Source organism: Macaca mulatta, chromosome 1 (genome assembly GCF_049350105.2).
Source record: "Macaca mulatta isolate MMU2019108-1 chromosome 1, T2T-MMU8v2.0, whole genome shotgun sequence".
Taxonomy (NCBI): Eukaryota; Metazoa; Chordata; class Mammalia; order Primates; family Cercopithecidae; genus Macaca; species Macaca mulatta.
This window is the reverse complement of record NC_133406.1, coordinates 63,262,694-63,279,296: the sequence shown is the minus strand read 5'-3', so window position 1 is coordinate 63,279,296 and position 16,603 is coordinate 63,262,694. Positions and strand designations below refer to the sequence as shown.

General features: G+C 53.8%; 1 protein-coding gene and 1 long non-coding RNA gene across 24 annotated transcripts in view; one reads left to right on the top strand and one right to left on the bottom strand.

Annotated features, from left to right (window-relative positions):
• Positions 1-13,943, bottom strand: part of CDK18 (cyclin dependent kinase 18) — a 28,659-nt gene extending 14,716 nt beyond the window's left edge. For 4 of the 23 annotated variants that reach the window (XM_078004407.1, XM_078004437.1, XM_028852451.2 and 1 more), the window contains exon 1: positions 13,760-13,943. Coding sequence is in view for 2 of the 23 variants with exons in the window: in XM_028852445.2 (XP_028708278.2) it covers positions 6,135-6,335 (201 nt within the window). In the remaining 21 variants the exon portion in view is untranslated. Of the gene's footprint in view, positions 1-6,119; positions 6,459-11,997; positions 12,649-13,678 lie in introns of those variants that run through there. The other 19 variants (XM_078004408.1, XM_078004456.1, XM_078004419.1 and 16 more) reach the window with 16 other exon arrangements.
• Positions 5,579-10,439, top strand: LOC144341367 (uncharacterized). The gene is made up of 2 exons (XR_013418236.1): positions 5,579-7,969; positions 10,035-10,439. It is a non-coding gene; the product is annotated as an uncharacterized LOC144341367 (long non-coding RNA).
• Positions 13,944-16,603: the final 2,660 nt, after the last annotated feature.

The following is a 16,603-nucleotide window of genomic DNA, read 5'->3' as shown; positions in this document are numbered from 1 at the left end:
TCCATCAGGGGCAGGGAGGTGCAGACAATACACAGAATGAATACACAGTATGATGGATGGTGACAAGTGCAATGATGGGAATTCATGCAGGAAAGAGGGAAGGTGTGGGAAGTGCAGTTGCAAGTTTAAGCAGGGTGGTCAGGAAGGCCTCCCCGAGAAGCAGGTGACATCTCAGGAGAAATCCAGAGTAGGTATAAGGTGAGGGGGTCAGTCTTGCAGGGTCTGGGAGAAGCAGGTCAGCCAGGGAACAGCAGGGGCAAAGGTCCTGAGGCAGAAGTGAGTCTGGTTCACTGCAGGATGATGATGTGGCTGGAGAGGATGCTGGATGGGAGCGCGGAGCAGCTGTGTTGGGCCTCGAGGGGTAAGGAGGGCTTGATCAGATGACTGACATGATCTCACTGAGGCTTTAACACGCTGCTGTGTTGAGAACAGACAAGGGGAGCAATGGGAGAGCAGGGAGCCCGGGCAGGAGGCTGCTGCTGAGGCCCAGGGGAGAGAGCTTGGTGGTGGCTGGGACCAGTGTGGAGCAGCGGAGGTGGTGAGAAGTGGCTGGATTCAGGCTATGTTTTGAAGGTGGAGCCAAAGAGCTTTGCAGATGGATTGCATGTTGTGGGTGAGAAAAGAGTCAAGCATGACTCTGCAGGGTTTTGGCCAAGCAGCCGGAGTGGAGGGATGGAACAGTCACTGGAGGAGACAAGGCATTCTGGGAGTAGTGGTTTCAGTGGGAAGACCACGAGTTGGATGTTGAGCAGGTGACATTTTCAATGTCCAGTGGTATCTGAGTGGACATGCTGGGGGAGCCAACACAACACACCGCTGGCACAGGGAAGATGTCCAGCAAAGCTTGGCTCTCGTCTCTCAAGTTCCTGCCCAGACAAAAAGAGTCCTCATATAAACTTCATCAAACATCCACGCAGACTTCCTTATTGAAAAGTGCTTTCGGATTCCAGGATAGAAGAGGGCCAGGAGACAGGGAGCAGGATCATCTCTTGGCAGATGTGAGGGGGAGAAGGGCCAGGGAGGCAGGGTCCCCCCTCCTTAGACAACTGCAGGGCCACTCAGGGTGGGGCCCGTGCAAGGCAGGGAACCCTGGCTCCTGGCAGACAATCTCCATCTTCTATCTTAGGAGGAAAGAAAGCTCCACAGAGCAGGCCCGGCCAGCCCCAGGGCCCCAGTGTCCAGACAGGGCAGATTCCCAGCCCACTGACTGCTGGGACAACCTGTCCCAGGCCCCAGACCTAACACCTGCCCTGGGGCCGGACCCCTGAGAGACCTTGACCTAGAGACCATGGAGGTGGAGAAGGAGGTTGGTGGAGCATCCTGGGAATCTGAGATGCTGTACACTGGAGAGCGGGAAAGCCAGCTTCACTTCTTAAGCTCCTGGGGCCAGGACTGGCGTCTCCTCCCAGCAAACCCCTTCAAGATGCCTCTTTGCCCTCCTCTTGAACAAGCCCCGATTCCCCAGCCTGCACCTAAAGGCCCTTCAAGATCTGGGGCCCCTTCCTCGCTGGCTTTGCCCCTCCTCGTTGTCCCCTGCATGCTGTATAAGTCCATGGGGCCTTCAGGAGCTTCCCGGAACTCACCCCACACCCCCAGGACCACCAGGTGCCCCTCCTTCAATGGGGCATGACTTTTCACCTGTCTCCCTCACCTGGAGCACATTGGTCTCTATGCCTGGTGCTGGTGGCATACAGCAGGCACATGTCTGCTTTACAGGCACATATGGAGCATCTGCTGTGTTCTAGGCACATGTTAGATGCATCCCCAAGTCCCTCTTTTTGTTTTGTTTGCTTTTCTTTTCAATCTTGGTCTCTGTGGGCCCGGGGGCAGGGGTTGGGGGATGTAACTTGCGGCTGCCCACTATCTGAAGCCCATAGGGTCTGCCCCTCAGTCACGAAGGCTGACCACCAGCCAGGATCCCTATGACACCCTGTCTCCCAGTCCCTGCCCCCGCCTCGGTCACTCAGCCACTTTGGGCTTTGGGTGAATTTCAAATAACTAGAGGCCATGGCTGACCAAGTTTGCAGTCGTCATGAGCTAGGACCTCAGAGACATTCCCTCCTCCCAGGGAGAACTGTGCCTGCTGGGAGCCTGCAGATACCATCTCTTCCTTCATCCTCCAGCTGACCCTGTTCTGCACAGCTGGAGGCCTTAGTCTCCAAGAGCCTGGGACAAACCTCAGGGGAAGCCAGTCACCGCTTAGGTGCCTGCAGCTGTGGTGGCATCAGCAGCAGAAGCCTTGGGGCCTCCTCACAACCTTGCCCTGCCCCAGCCTAGATGAGAGAGGCTGCAGGCCTGAAATCTTCAGTGTGGTCAGAAATGAGCATAGCCAGGCCTGCAGTCACCCTGCCAATGAACAGATGCTCTGGACAGTCCCGGAGCTCCAGGAGGATTCCCACAGCCTCTGTTTGGAATGCAGGAAGTAGGCGGGGAAGGCCTTCCGGGAGCAATTTGGGCAAACCTGTCGGATGTCTGCTCAGGAGGCAAAGTGGGGATCAGGGTCACCTCTGCTCCAGACAAATGCACCGTTGTCTCCTAAAGTCTCACTCCAACCAGAAATGTCCTGCAGTGAGGAACACACGGTGTCTAGCCCTGCTCTCCAAAATTCTCTGCAGTTTGGGGTCATGGAAGAAACCCCACTTAGTAGCTGTGACCTGGGAAGACACCCTATGCCTCAGTTTCCTTGCTGCTAACTGAGAATAATACTTGGCCTCCAATCCAACCGCCATAAGCGTCCTAGACTTAACTTTTTCAACTGCTTTCTGATGGTGTCGTTTGCCCATTTAAAATCCTTCGCCGGGCGCGGTGGCTCAAGCCTGTAATCCCAGCACTTTGGGAGGTCGAGACTGGCGGATCATGAGGTCAGGAGATTGAGACCATCCTGGCTAACACGGTGAAACCCCGTCTCTACTAAAAAATACAAAAAACTAGCCGGGCGACGTGGCAGGCACCTGTAGTCCCAGCTACTCAGAAAGCTGAGGCAGGAGAATGGCGTGAACCCGGGAGGCGGAGCTTGCAGTGAGCTGAGATCACGCCACTGCACTCCAGCCTGGGCGACAGAGTGAGACTCCGTCTCAAAAAAAAAAAATCCTTCAAAGCAGCTGGGGTGGTGGCTCACGCCTGTAATCCCAGCACTTTGGGAGGTCGAGGCGGGCAGATCACCTGAGGTAGGGAGTTCAAGACCAACCTGGCCAATATAGTGAAACCCTGTCTCTACTAAAAATACAAAAATCAGCTGGGCATGGAGGTGCACGCCTGTAATCCCAGCTACTTGGGAGGCTGAGGCAGGAGTATTGCTTGAACCCAGAAGGCAGAGTTTGCAGTGAGCTGAGATGGCACTACTGCACTCCAGCCTGGGTGTTGCAGCGAGACTCCATCTCAAAAAAAAAAAAAAAAAAATCCTTCAAAGCTAACACTGCCTTCAGGAAAAAGTCCAAACTCCAGGGGCTGGCAGACCAGGCCTTTGTATTTGGATCCCTGTCTTCTTGAGTCTCAGCTGTCACCCCTCCCCAAAGGGTCTGGTTTTATCAGATGTACCTGGCATTCCCAGAGCAAACTCCACTCACACCCCACGGCTTTGCAATCATTTGGCCTTGGGATGCCCTTCCTCAATTTTCCCCTCGGTAAAACCACTCCCAAACTCAACTCACGGGTCACTTCCCCTGGGAGGCTGTGCGTGACCACACCTTCTTCCTCTAGGTAGAGTGAGATCCTTCCTCCTTGTCCCTTCCAGAGCAGCCAGCACACACTCATAACTACACTGTGAGATCCTTCAGGACAAGAACAGGGCCTTAACATTTTTGCTTCCCTGGTGCCTTACACAGAGTAAGGAGCCCACCAGGTACTCAGCATTTGTGGAACGCATGGACAAGTGACTGAATGAGGCCATCGAGCCACTGTTTCATGATGACTTGTTTAAGCCTCTTTCCTCTACAGAGATAGACACATGAGATCCCTCAAGGACAAAGACCGTATCTTAGTCACCTTTAAGATCCAGGACACACTGCCACGTGCAATAAATGTTGGTGCCTTTCCTTCCACTTTCAGGCAGGCCAGGGACCTGTTTCTAGATGTATCTTCTCATCAGGCCAGCTCCTGTCCTAGTTGGGACTTGAGCATGAACGGGGTGGGCCTGGCCCTGTCCTCTTTCTGGCCACACTAGAGCAAGCCTAGACTGTCTAATCACCCAGCCCCAGACGCCCCAGGACATGCTTCCTCCTCAGTTCTCTTGGGTCTCAGAGGGAACAGGAATACAGGGATTGGTACCCAAGCAGATGGAGGGGGGACTAGGGACAGATCAACAACGTGCTACTCATCCTGCCATGGGGACCTCTGCATCTCCTCTAGCCTGAAACTCCACTGTCCCCAGCCAGGTGATGGTCCCTATTCCCTGTTCCCACAGCTTTCTCACGTCCCAAGACAGGGCACTTGGCTCCCTGTCCTATAACTGTTTACTTGTCATTTCCCTAGTTTGCCTGTGAGCTTTTTAAGGGCAAGCACTGTGGCGTGACTCGTCACTGCACCCCCAGAGCCTGACCCAAGGCCCAAGACAGAGTGAGCCCTCAAATGACTAGCAAATGATACATGAAAGCTGGACTCTAGGCCTCAGCTGAAACCTGACCCTCCTCCTCTAGCCAGCATGTGGCCCGACAGCAGTGGGAGATGGGCTGGGGCAGTGGGAGCAGTGTCCTGCCCAGCAATTACTCCCCCAGTGAGGTCTGTGGAGGTTTTGGGGCTGGAGGCGTCATCCTACATTGAGGAGTGGACTGGAATGAGAAAAACCCGAATGAGAAGTTCCTCCTGCAACATGCATTGAGCTAGGGCCTCCAGAGCTGTGGGGATGGGGTTTGGAGGGGCCTGTGGCCCTCTTCCTGGCTCTGTCACTCAGGGAAGATTCTCAGAGCCTTGCAGGGCAGGTGCACTACTCAGGCTCAGATGTTGGCCTTGACTCCTACAGATGACCCTTCCTGACCCCACACGACCTCGCGTCTAGCCCCTCTGTGTGGCTCCATTTCAGTCCTACTGATGTCCACCCTGCTGCTGTCTGGCTTCCTGAGGCTCAAGGAATAGAGGTATATTGCATCTTCTGGTATTTTCCTTTTGACCCTTTTTGGGGGCCCAGCTAAAGCTGGTCTGCACTCTCTGAGGAGGCTCAGGATGTCCAAGTGATAAGATGGGACAAGGAGCCCTTCTGTCAGTTCTGGTCCTGGGCGTACAGACATCCCAGATCAGAGACTAGAGAAGGGGCAAGGGGCCAGGATAGGCCTGGCCTCCATCTCCCACATCCTCCTGCCTCCAGAGAAAGCCCGCCTTACTCTCCCAGCCAGAGGAGCCCTCTCTGCTCCTTTTAGCAGCCCTCTTTAAAGACCCTTGAGGAAGGTCCTTCCCCAATTGTCTTGTGTTTTTGAGATCCCAAAGTCTGGAACCTTTCCTTAGGTCTTCCTTAAATCCCAGAGGAAACAGCTTCTGTTTCCTCTCCACTTGCTCTGGCACAGAAACTGACGCCTACCATCTTTTATACAATAAATCGGAGAAGAAATGAAGAGTGTCAAATCCACCCACCCAGTAGCCCTCTCTCAGCCAGACATCCCGCATCCAGCTCTCCTGCTGGCCTGTCATGGGACCTTCAGTCATGTCTCTGGGTTTCTCTCCATGCCCAACTTTGGCAACAGAGCTGCAGGGGCCTTTGAGCCTGGCATCCCTGGGGACCTCTCAGTCTCATGAGGAGGGAGGGAAGGGGGAGGATTTCCCAGCATCTCTAAACCGTATTCCTATTTATACTCCACCCCCACCAGGCTGGCCCACGCCACCCAGTGCCCACATTCTGACAGGAACCCCTGGCTGGTCATCTCCAACCTTCCTCATTCCAATCTGAGAGACTGGCTTTAAAAAGCAGCTTCATGTCACCGCCAAGAACTCCACTGACCAGCTCCCAGTTTCTGGTCACTTGGATTGCCCCGCGTCTCCCTCCCACCAGGCCGGGCCCAGGAGGCCTCCTTGGCCTGCATGGCCTCCTCCAGGCCTCTGAACATCTCATAGTTGTTCAGTTGTTCTCTAAATGTCCTTTTTCAGTGTCACTCACTCACTCACCAGGGTTCAGCCCCCTCAAAGTCACTCACTCATTTCACAAGCACCTGCTCAGCGCCAGGCACTGTCCTGGGCCCTGGGCCTCGGATTCCACTCCCTTGGCAGCCTGGGTCTCCTCCTGCTTCTTCCTTCCTCCTGGGTCTGGTGGACTCACTTCCTCTACCTGTCTCTTGAATGTCAACACTCCCACAATTCCCTCTTTGGCCCTTTGCTCTTCCCCTCTGGGCATGCTTCCTGGGTGACCTCATCGCCTCCCGAAGTGGAAACCACCACCCGCGTGCTGATGACTCCAGATCTGTAGCCGTGGCCCCACCAAGCCCCTCAGCTCCAGATGCTTGGGTCCAGCTGCCTGCTGGGCACCCTGCCTGGGTGTCCCCCAAGGGTTCAGTTTGAGATGTGTGTGTGTGTGTGTGTGTGTGTGTGTGTGTATGTGTTTTCTTTTGGAGACGGAATCACCCAGGCTGGAGTGCAGTGGCGCGATCTTGGCTCACTGCAACTTCTGCCTTCTGGGTTCAAGCAATTCTCCTGCCTCAGCTTCCCGAGTAGCTGGGACTACAGGCGGATGACACCACATCCAGCTAATTTTTTGTATTTTAGTAGAGACGGGGTTTCACCATATTACCCAGGCTGGTCTCGAACTCCTGAGCTCAGGTAATCTGCCCGTCTCGGCATCCCAAAGTGCTAGGATTATAGGTGTGAGCCACCACACCTGGCCGAGATGTGTTTTTAAGTGAAGAGGACAGATGTGTACAGTTTGTAAAAGCTGTATGTATGCAGGATATACACATGTGTCACAGGCATGCACATATAAACACAGCACACTGATAACCCAGAAAGCGGTAAGTCAAAACACCAGCAGTAGTTATTCCTGGGTGGTAGAATTATGGGTGATTTTAATGTCTTCTTTTTGCTTATCTGCATCTTCTAATATTTCTATAATGAACACTTATTGCTTACATAAGAAGAAAAGAGCAACACTTATTTTTAAATGAAAAGAAAGTACTTTTAGATTGAGATCCTGGAGCAGTTTAGTGCAAAGTCTGGAGAGAGCTATGATTATCTTGAGCAGGGGTCAGCAAACCTTTTCTGTAAGAGGCCAGACAGCCACTATTTTAGGCTTTGCGGGCCATAGTCTCTGTTGCAACTCTGCAACTCTGCTTTTGTAGCACAAAAGCACCCATGGGCAAGATGGAAATGAATGAATTTGGCCTCACACCAGTAAAACTTTACTATGAACACTAACATTTGAATTTTATAAAATTTTTAAGGGTCACAAAACTTTATTTTCTTCTTTTGACTTTTTGTCGACCACTTAAAAATGTAAGAATCATTCTTAGCTCATGGGCCATACACAAACAGGCAGGACTTGGCCAAGAGCTATGGTTTGCCAACCCTTGGCCTTGAGCATCCCGTGCTTATGTAGTGTTTGAATCCAGCATCCATTTCTCTGAGAGGTACTTCTTCTCCTCCTAGTTGACAGGGCTGAGGCATTCCAGGATTTCCTTGCCCATCTGAGCACGGCAGGGACCAGGTACCCAGATATCAGCTGGGGGAAGCCCCTGGCTCTACAGTTTGGAGGAACAGGAGGCTGAGCCCCTCTTGGGGCCCCAGCACACAGCTCGCCTCATTAGCAGCACTGGCAAAAGTCGGAGACTCAGACCAGCAGCCTCCGAAGGGGCTTTGGAAATCCCCTGGTCTGCGCCCTGTTTCAGGCAAAGAAGGCAAGGCTCAGAAAGGTGAGCGATCTGCCCGAGGCCACTGAGAGTGATGGGGCAGAGCTGGAACCACATTGTGGGCTTCTGACTTTGTACAGGGTTGGAAGGGACTGCATGGGTCTGCGTAGAGATGGCACTCTCCTTTTTTTTTTTTTTTTTGAGACGGAGTCTCGCTCTGTCGCCCAGGCTGGAGTGCAGTGGCTGGATCTCAGCTCACTGCAAGCTCCGCTTCCCGGGTTTACGCCATTCTCCTGCCTCAGCCTCCCAGGTAGCTGGGACTACAGGCGCCCGCCACCTCGCCCGGCTAGTTTTTCGTATTTTTAGTAGAGACGGGGTTTCACCATGTTAGCCAGGATGGTCTCGATCTCCTGACCTTGTGATCCGCCCATCTCGGCCTCCCAAAGTGCTGGGATTACAGGCTTGAGCCACCGCGCCCGGCTGGCACTCTCTTTACTGGGTACCACAGCCAAGAAAGTCACAGCCTCCCCAAGGGCCACCTTCCTTGGGGAAGGAGCCATGCCAGGTTTGGCATCCACACAGAACACGGCGCCCAGCCCAGCCACAGCAGAGGATGCTGCCAGCCGGGCTCCATGGCAAGATCAGGGAGGGGCTCTGTGACCCCTTTCCTGGGCTCATCCCATGCTGCAGGCAGAGTTGGGAGCCAGCGCTGCTTCTGTCAAGAGTGATGCCCTCTAGCATAACACCTACCGCCCACCTGCTTCATGTGGGAAGGACAGCCCTGTCCCCTCCTGGGCTGGTCACCCCACATCCTGGGGTGCTGGATGGCTGGGGCCAGAGAAGAGAAGAAGGTCTGGTTCCTGAGAAGACTCCCCAGGCAGAAAAGGGCAGGCTTCTTTAGGGAAGCAAGTCGTGAGGGCAGTAATCATTCCAGAGCTCTGTCTGAATTTCCCTCAATAATGATAAGATGGGGAACAGTGCTCAGAGTGAGGGAGGGTAGACTTTTTTTTTTTTTTTTGAGACAAAGTCTCGCTCTGTCACCCAGACTGGAACGCAGTGGTGTAATCTTGGCTCACTGCAACCTCTGCCTCCCCTGGTTCAAGCGATTCTCGTGCCTCAGCCTCTGGAGTAGCTGGGATTACAGGTGCCTGCCACCACGCCTGGCTAATTTTTGTATTTTTAGTAGAGATGGGGTTTCACCATGTTGGCCAGGCTGGTCTTGAACTCCTGACCTCAGGTGATCCACCCACCTCGGCCTCCCAAATTTCTGGGATTACAGGCGTGAGCCTCCATACCTGGCCAGAAACATTTTAAGAATAGAGTTATCTTCCCAATTTGGGGGCCGAGTCCTGATGTTTGCAGGGACCCTGACTTCAGAAAAAATATCAAGTGGGCCAAAGGCACTGAGAACTACCAAATGTAGCCCACTAACTCTGCCACCACTCCTCGATAATGACATCAGGCAAAGCAAAGAGCTACTGGGCGGACATTATCTCACTGGAGTCCTCGTAAGCACATGAGATAATAGTATTATCCTCCCATTTTATAAAAGAGGAAACTGAAACCTGGATGAGCAAATTACTTAACCTAAGGCAACCAGTTACTGAGTGGAGGAGGTAGAATTTGAACTGACCCCAAAGTCCATAAACTGCCTCCACCCATCGTGGACAGGAGACATACACTCAACATATAAATAATCATGAGTACATCAGCCAGCCATTATTGGGTCATCTTGTCTACCCCGACCCCACCATTTCTAGGGAAGACATTTATTTAATGGTGGGGGTAGGGAGGCTCAGAGGGTGGGATCATTATCAAGAGTTTCAGGGAAGAGGATCTCATCATAGTCCTTTCAAAAGTTCTGGCCCATGTCTCCCAGAGCAAGCTGTCCAGTCTCTCCAGGTTACTCATGCTGTTAGGGAGCTTTGCTTCAAGACCCGTTTTTTTTTGTTTTTTGTTTTTTTGTTTTTCTGGTTTTTTGGCCCAGGCTGGAGTGCAGTGGTGCGATCTTGGCTCACTGCAACCTCCACCTCCTGGGTTCAAGCAATCCTCCTACCTCAGTCTCCCGAGTAGCTGGGATTACAGGCACATGTCACCACGCCCAGTTAATTGTTGTATTTTTAGGAGAAACAGGGTTTCACCATGTTGGCCAGGCTGGTCTCGAACTCCTGGCCTCAAGTGATCTGCCTGCCTTGACCTCCCAAAGTGCTGGGATTACAGGTGTGAGCACCACACCCAGCCTAAGACCCTTTTCAAAATTTTTTTTGTGACAAGTTCTCATTCTGTTGCCCAGTCTGGAATGCAGTGATGCAGTCATGGATCACTGCAGCCTCAATCTCCTAGGCTCAAGCGATTCTCCCCTCTCAGCCTCCCGAGTAGCTGGGACTACAGGCATGTGCCACCACACCTGGCTAATTTTTGTATTTTTTTGTAGGGGTGGGGTTTTGCCATGTTGCCCAGTCTGGTTTCGAACTCCTGGGCTCAAGCAATCCACCCACCTCCCTTTTTAGTTTAAAACCAAACCTCACACTTGCCTCACTACCCCTCCTCCTCTGCAGATGTAGCTGTGGAGATTCTAGGAGCAGATGGGCTCTCTTTCAGACAGGAGGTCTGGCGGAGATGCGCCCACGGCTTTTCCTCTTCCGGACTTGCTGCTGATCCACTGGCCAGCTCCAGCCAGGCCCAGCTACCAGCTCTGTAGTGTTCCTGGGTCCCAGACCCTCGGCCTGAGCTATTGTGAGCCCAGCCTGTGTGTGCATGTGCATGCACGTGTGTGTGTATAAGCAGCTGTGGGAGCCAGGACAAGATTAACCTTGGTCTGCTCCCACCCTCTGGATATGGGAAAGTGCCCACTCAGCAGGGAATGCCTGGAGGGCAAAGGTGAAAAGTCCAGGGAAGGGGACGGAAGGGGTTATGGTGGGACACAGGGCTGAGGAAGAGAAATGTGACTTATTCCCAAAGGTGCCCTAATCAGGTGGACCTGGAACCAGGCTAGCCACTCACTTTGAACAACAGAGCAGAACAGGGACTGCAATTAATTAAGTACCAGGGGAGGGTCCTCCTACCTCAGGGGAATAAGGCGCTGCCAGAGGCCCCTCAGAGCAGGAGGCTGCTGCCTCTCCAGCTCCCAGTGCCTGTCTCATTCATACCTGCTAGAAGGTAGGGCCCCCACAGCACAGATTCCTGGCCGCTCCTGGAAGATTTCCATCCAACCCATTGCCCTACCACCACCACCATTCTTACACAGAGCCCTCCTCCCTAACCTAGAAGAGCAGTAAAGATTCTGTCTAAGAGCTTGGCGTGATGGGGCTGGGAAAATCTACCTTGGTCTCTAGACCAGCCCTGGTACAATCACTAGGAAATTCCCTTGCCAAACAAGCACCACCAACCACTATAGCTACCGGTTATTTAGCCTCTGCTACATGCCAGGCACTGTGCATTATTTCATTTAAATCTTATAACAGCCCTCTCTGTTATGATCCTCATTTTACAGATGAGGGAACAGATGCTGGGAGAAGTTCATGAGTGTGCTAGTGAAGGGAAGGTCACATAGCTACTATATGCTGGAGCTGGATTCCACCAAGGCCAGAGGTTTGCCCTCCCCTTTAGGTCTCCAGCTCAGTTAGAGAAGAACAGAAGGAATCAGAGGACAAGTAGATGGAGATGCCGGACAAAAGTCCCAACAGGGTGATCCCAGAAAGTAGAGGCTTGGTTAGGGTAGGAACTGGGAAGAGTCAAGCTGGGCTCTGCCCTACAGTGTGGGACGCATTCCCCTGAGTGCAGGACGGCCCAAGTAGGCAGAGGACAGAGTCCGGGTCTGTAGAGGAAGCAAATGCACCCTGAAAGGCAGCTCCATGTCCTCTAGATCCGAGTGGGGGTTTGCAGGGCTGGCAGCCTGATCCCACGAGATCTCAGAACAAGAACCTACTTGCTCCTCCGATCTGGTGCCTTCTCTCCTGTGCCCCATGAAGAAGCCTGGCTCTGCCTAGTGCAGGACAGACAGATGGGAGCCTCAATACTTGGAGCACCACCCCCATTCTTCCTTCTCCCGAGGACTGATGCAGACCAGAGAACCCCAGAGTGGGCCGCAACCTCCCCATAATGGGGCAGGGGTTGACAGCAGAGGCTTGGGGTCAGAAGGAAGTGGGCTGGATCCCACCTCTGTGTGACCTTGGAAAAGCTGGTCTCAGAGACTCAGTTTCTTCACCTGTAAAATGGGGATGATAATAATACCTACTTCATAAAGTTGTGACACACTGCTTGGCACACAGTAGATATTCAACAAATGGTGGCCACTAAGGCTTGTCTACTCTGCCTCTGGCACACGATAAGTCTGGGAAGAACTTCTTCTGGCACGCGTGGAGAGCTTCTTCCATTCTCCTGGCAGGGTATGGGGAGAGTCCTGGAGACCCAGTGGGGAGAGTCCTGGGAACCTAATGGTCAGGTATACCCCAGATTAAGGGTGGGGGAGATCAGCCCCACAGGCTCCTCAGCTGCGCAGGAGGTGGCTGGGACAGGGTAACCCGAGATAGTAGCTTTGCTGTGGCAAGGTGACCCTCTCTCTGGAACGCCTTCAGGATGCAAACTCAGACCTGGAGCCAGTGTCACCCTGTACTCCACCGACCCTCAGCACCCTCAGCACCATTTTCTCAGGCCCCTCCCAAGGCCAGGCTAAAGGCAGAGGATCTCTGAGGACATGCCAGTCCACCAGGCGCTCCAGGCATCCTCTCAGGACAGTGTCCAGGAATGTGCCGCGTGCCCATGCCCGGGTGGGGAATGCCACGCGAACATGCCAAAGCTCACCGGGTGCTGACACAGGAGGGGCAAGCCGGTGGTGTCAGTGAGTCACAGGGCCCAGGCCACAGTTGGGTAACTGCTGAGGGCTGGGCTGGGGTGGAGAGGAAGGGGAGACAGTAGCAGACAGCGCAGAAGAGGTTCCAGGGCCTCCCACTCCCACAGTGTCAATCCTCCCACCCCGACTGCCAGGAGGTGCCCAGAGAGAAGGAAGAGAGGCGGTGCCTAAGAGGGCGCTGACCCTGCAGCACAGAAAACCCCTCACTGTCTCTGTAGCCCAACTCCCACCCAGCACAAGGTCTGCAGACACCTTCAGGGAATCCCCGCCCCCAACAGGGCGAAAACAGAGGCCTCCAGTCCAGACCCGATTTTGGATTTCAGATTCCTGATGGTCTCCCCCAACTACAGCAGAATCCTCAAGGCACATCTCCTTAGCCCAACAGGTCACCGCCCACTACTCCCCCCCTCTCCCCTGCCCCCGCCTCTTTTCCCACTGCTGCATTAACCCTCTGGCGCCTGCCGATGAGGGGTGGAGGGGGCACTGCCCCTTTGGTCTTCCGGGGTGGAATGAGAGAAGAGGCAGCATTCCCCAGACCCCTGCCTGCCCCAGAACTGGGACCTGCAGGGCTTCACGTGTCCTTCCACGTTCTTCCCAGGGCTCCGGCCTCCCACCCGCTGCCTGCCGCTCTGGAAAGTTCACCAGAGCCCAGGAAGCCCTTCAAGGCGGCGATGTGGCCCCACACTCTCGGGTCCTCTGGTGTCTGGAGACTCCTGCCCCTTGCCCTTCCCAGAATGAAGGGAGCTTAGAAAGCGCCTGGTTCGGGACTGGGTGGAAAACTTTGCTTTGTAGGGTTCAGACAGGAGCCCAGGGGCCAAAGTGATCCCAGATGGAGACTCCCTGAGGGGGCGCAGGGTCTTAGACTGCAAAATAGCCCTCCCTCTCCAGCACCTGGAACTTAGGAGTGGTCTTTCCAGGGTACCCCCCACCCCTCAACACACAACACAGTATCACACAGATCACGCCTCGTGATCCTCTGCTGTCCTCTCGCCGCTCCGGTATTTCCCTCCAACCTCCCGCCCCAGGGCAAAAGCAAAACTGCGCCTTTAAGAGCCGTTCCGCTTACCTTTGCTCCGTACACCCGGCGCCGCGGTGCCCCCTCCTCCGACCTCCCCTTCCTCCCCGGCGCACGGCCCGCGGGACTCACCGCGCGTGTCCTGGGGGCTGCAGTGCGCCCGCTCCCTCCCGCGACGGCCGGGGTGCCGCGGGGTTAGGTGCCGTGCCTTGCGCCCTGCTGGGGTCTCCGCCCGGGCACGGGGCAGCTTCCCCTGCTCTGGAAAGGTGAGCAGTTCCCCAGAGAAGCTGCAACCTGAGCTGGCCGAGGAGGAGGTAGAAGGGGAGGGGAAGGGAGGGAGTGGAGGAAGGTGGGGAAGAGGAGGGAGGAGGAGGAGGAGGAGGAGGAAGGAAAATGCCCGGCCCCCGCCAGAGTTTTTCACATGTACAAGTTGACTCCGCCCCCGGCCCTCCCGCCCTGCCCACAGCCGCTACCAATCCCCAGGGCTCCCTCTGCCCGGGTGCCCACCCCTTTCTCCCACTCTGGGAACCAGGGCCCAAGTGCCTCTTCTTGTTTCGTTTCTAAAGCCGGCCCTGAGAGCCTTGGCTAGGGGATGAGGCCTTCTGGACTGGATCACCCCAGGACACCAAGGCGCCAGGGGTACACTGACAGTGCCTGCCTATCTCTAAAGCAGTGTTCCTACCTCTTCTAGGTACCTCCCAGTACCTAGCGCCCTAGGAACGAATGTGCATGGACAAATTTTGATGGTCATTTTCTTGACAATAGTAGCCCTCGGGCTCCCCTTCTACTCTATCCAGTGGGACTTGTCACTTACCTTTCCAGACAAAGTTCCCACCTCTCCGGGACCTGAATGAAGCCCTTGCTACCAGCCATCATTCCCATTTTCCTCCCCGAAGGATAATTCAACGTGTCCTTTTGGAATTAAATTCCACAGGATATTTGAGAATCACCCAAGAAAAGTTACAGAATGGCTGGTTCAGCTAGTGGCACTCTCATTTTACAGAAGGGGAAACAGGCCCAGCAAAGCAATTGAACTGGCCCAAAGTGCCACCAGAATTAATGGTGAGCCATGATTAGAACTCAGACCAATGGCCATTGCACCCACATCATCTGACTTCAAGGATCACAAAAACAAAACAAAAATCTGGGGATGGAGGTGCAGGGCACAGTCCCCACTGCCAGGCCCCTCTCATCTCTGCTTCCTCCTGAGGGCTGTGAGGAGAGGAGATGTGTCTTGGCTCTACCGCACCTCATCAAGGAGGTCTGTGTCCCCTGCCCTCCCAGCGGGCTTGGCTACTTCAGTCTGGGGTCTCCAACAGGGAAGGTCTCCTTAGGAGGGGGTGCTCCACAGTGTACATGTGCTTCTACCCGAACCCTTTCCCTGGGGACCGTGAGTTGTTGAGAATAGAACAGTTTCCTTCTGGAAGACATGGGCCTGAGGTCCCCCTCTCAGCAGGAGACAGGAGAATGGAGGAAGACACTGGGCCCATGCATGAAAGTGACCTGTGGGTAATTGACATCTCACAGGGGGCCTCCCAACTCTTTTTTTAACCTCTGCTTTCTCTGCTAGGGCATGCAGATTTCCTGGGTACAAGCACTTCCTAAAAATGAAACCGCCAAGTGTTATTGGGGTGCATGGATCCAGAGCCTTTAGGTGTGCAGCAACCTGCCTGGCTCCATAGTCCAGTGGGTGGTGGGAAGACTGGGGAGCAGGAGGCCATGAAGAGGTTTGGAAGGGGCAGGGAGGGAAAGGGAGAAGGACTACAGCTAAGGAACTGTTTACTAGCTTTACTAGCAGATTAAAGAGAGTGGGGCCAAAGGGTAGAGTTTCAGGGAACTAAGGGGGTGAAGTCAAGAGGTCTCCACAAACACTTTCTCAACATCTCTTATATGCCAAATGATAGCCAGGACTCTGGGCACATAAGATGAATATAACCCAGTCCCTGCCCACAAGAAGCTCATGGTGTAATGGGGCAGGGAAGCAAACAGTTAGGATGCTATAGGAGGGAACTTAGTGTTATGGATGCCTGGGAGGAGCTGTTCTGCTTGAGGTGAGGGTTACAGGATGAGGGGACAAGAGAGGGGAGGAAGGGTTTTACCTGTTTTTCCAGGAGGGATAATCCCTTGTGCAGAGTGCAGGGGTGAAAGAATATGGACCCACAGTTCTATGAGGTCAGAGCTTAAAGTCTGGGGTGGAGATGACACTGTAGAGGCAGGCAGGTGCTGGGTCCTGAAGACCCCCAATTTGGAGGCTGATCCTAGTGGAAAATGAGAATGAGCTTAGACCACACAGCGGCATCAGGGAGGAGAGGAGAGAACTGATTTGAGAGATAGGTAGGAGAAAGGGTCATAGAGCCTTGTGACTATTGGATTCTAGAAGATAAGGGAGCCAAGAGTGTCAAGATTGGAAGCACTGATGTGATAGGCTGAGTGGAACCTTGGAGCTTCTTAAGTGAGCCTTGATTCCCAGCACCTCCTTAGGTTGCTCTCTGAACTTGGGCAAGCGAACTAACCTTTCTGAGGCCATCTGTAGAACAAAGTTGCTAAAATCAATCTTGTATGGTTGTTGTGAATATTAGGGTAATGTATGCTAAGGGCCTAGCATAGGACTTGGCTCATAATGCATAACTCAATAGATAATAAATATAATTACCATCATTCATCCATTCAACAAACATTTATTGAGCACCTGCTCTGTGACAAGGACTATACTGAATCCTTGCATTGGATAGATTATTTTAAGTCTGAGCTCCTATTCTCATGCAGCTCACTATTCAGGGGGAGAAAGATGTTCAGAGCAACAGTCAACTACCAAAGCAATATGGGCTGAGCAGAGGAAGAAGCCCTTAACTCTGCCCAAGAGAATTTGGGACAGCTCCACAGAGGAGAGATGGCACTGAAATGATGTAGGGCCAGCCACCTGCTCGGAGCCTGTCACGTCACCCCCTGCCCCCCCCCCCACCACATGAGATTGCT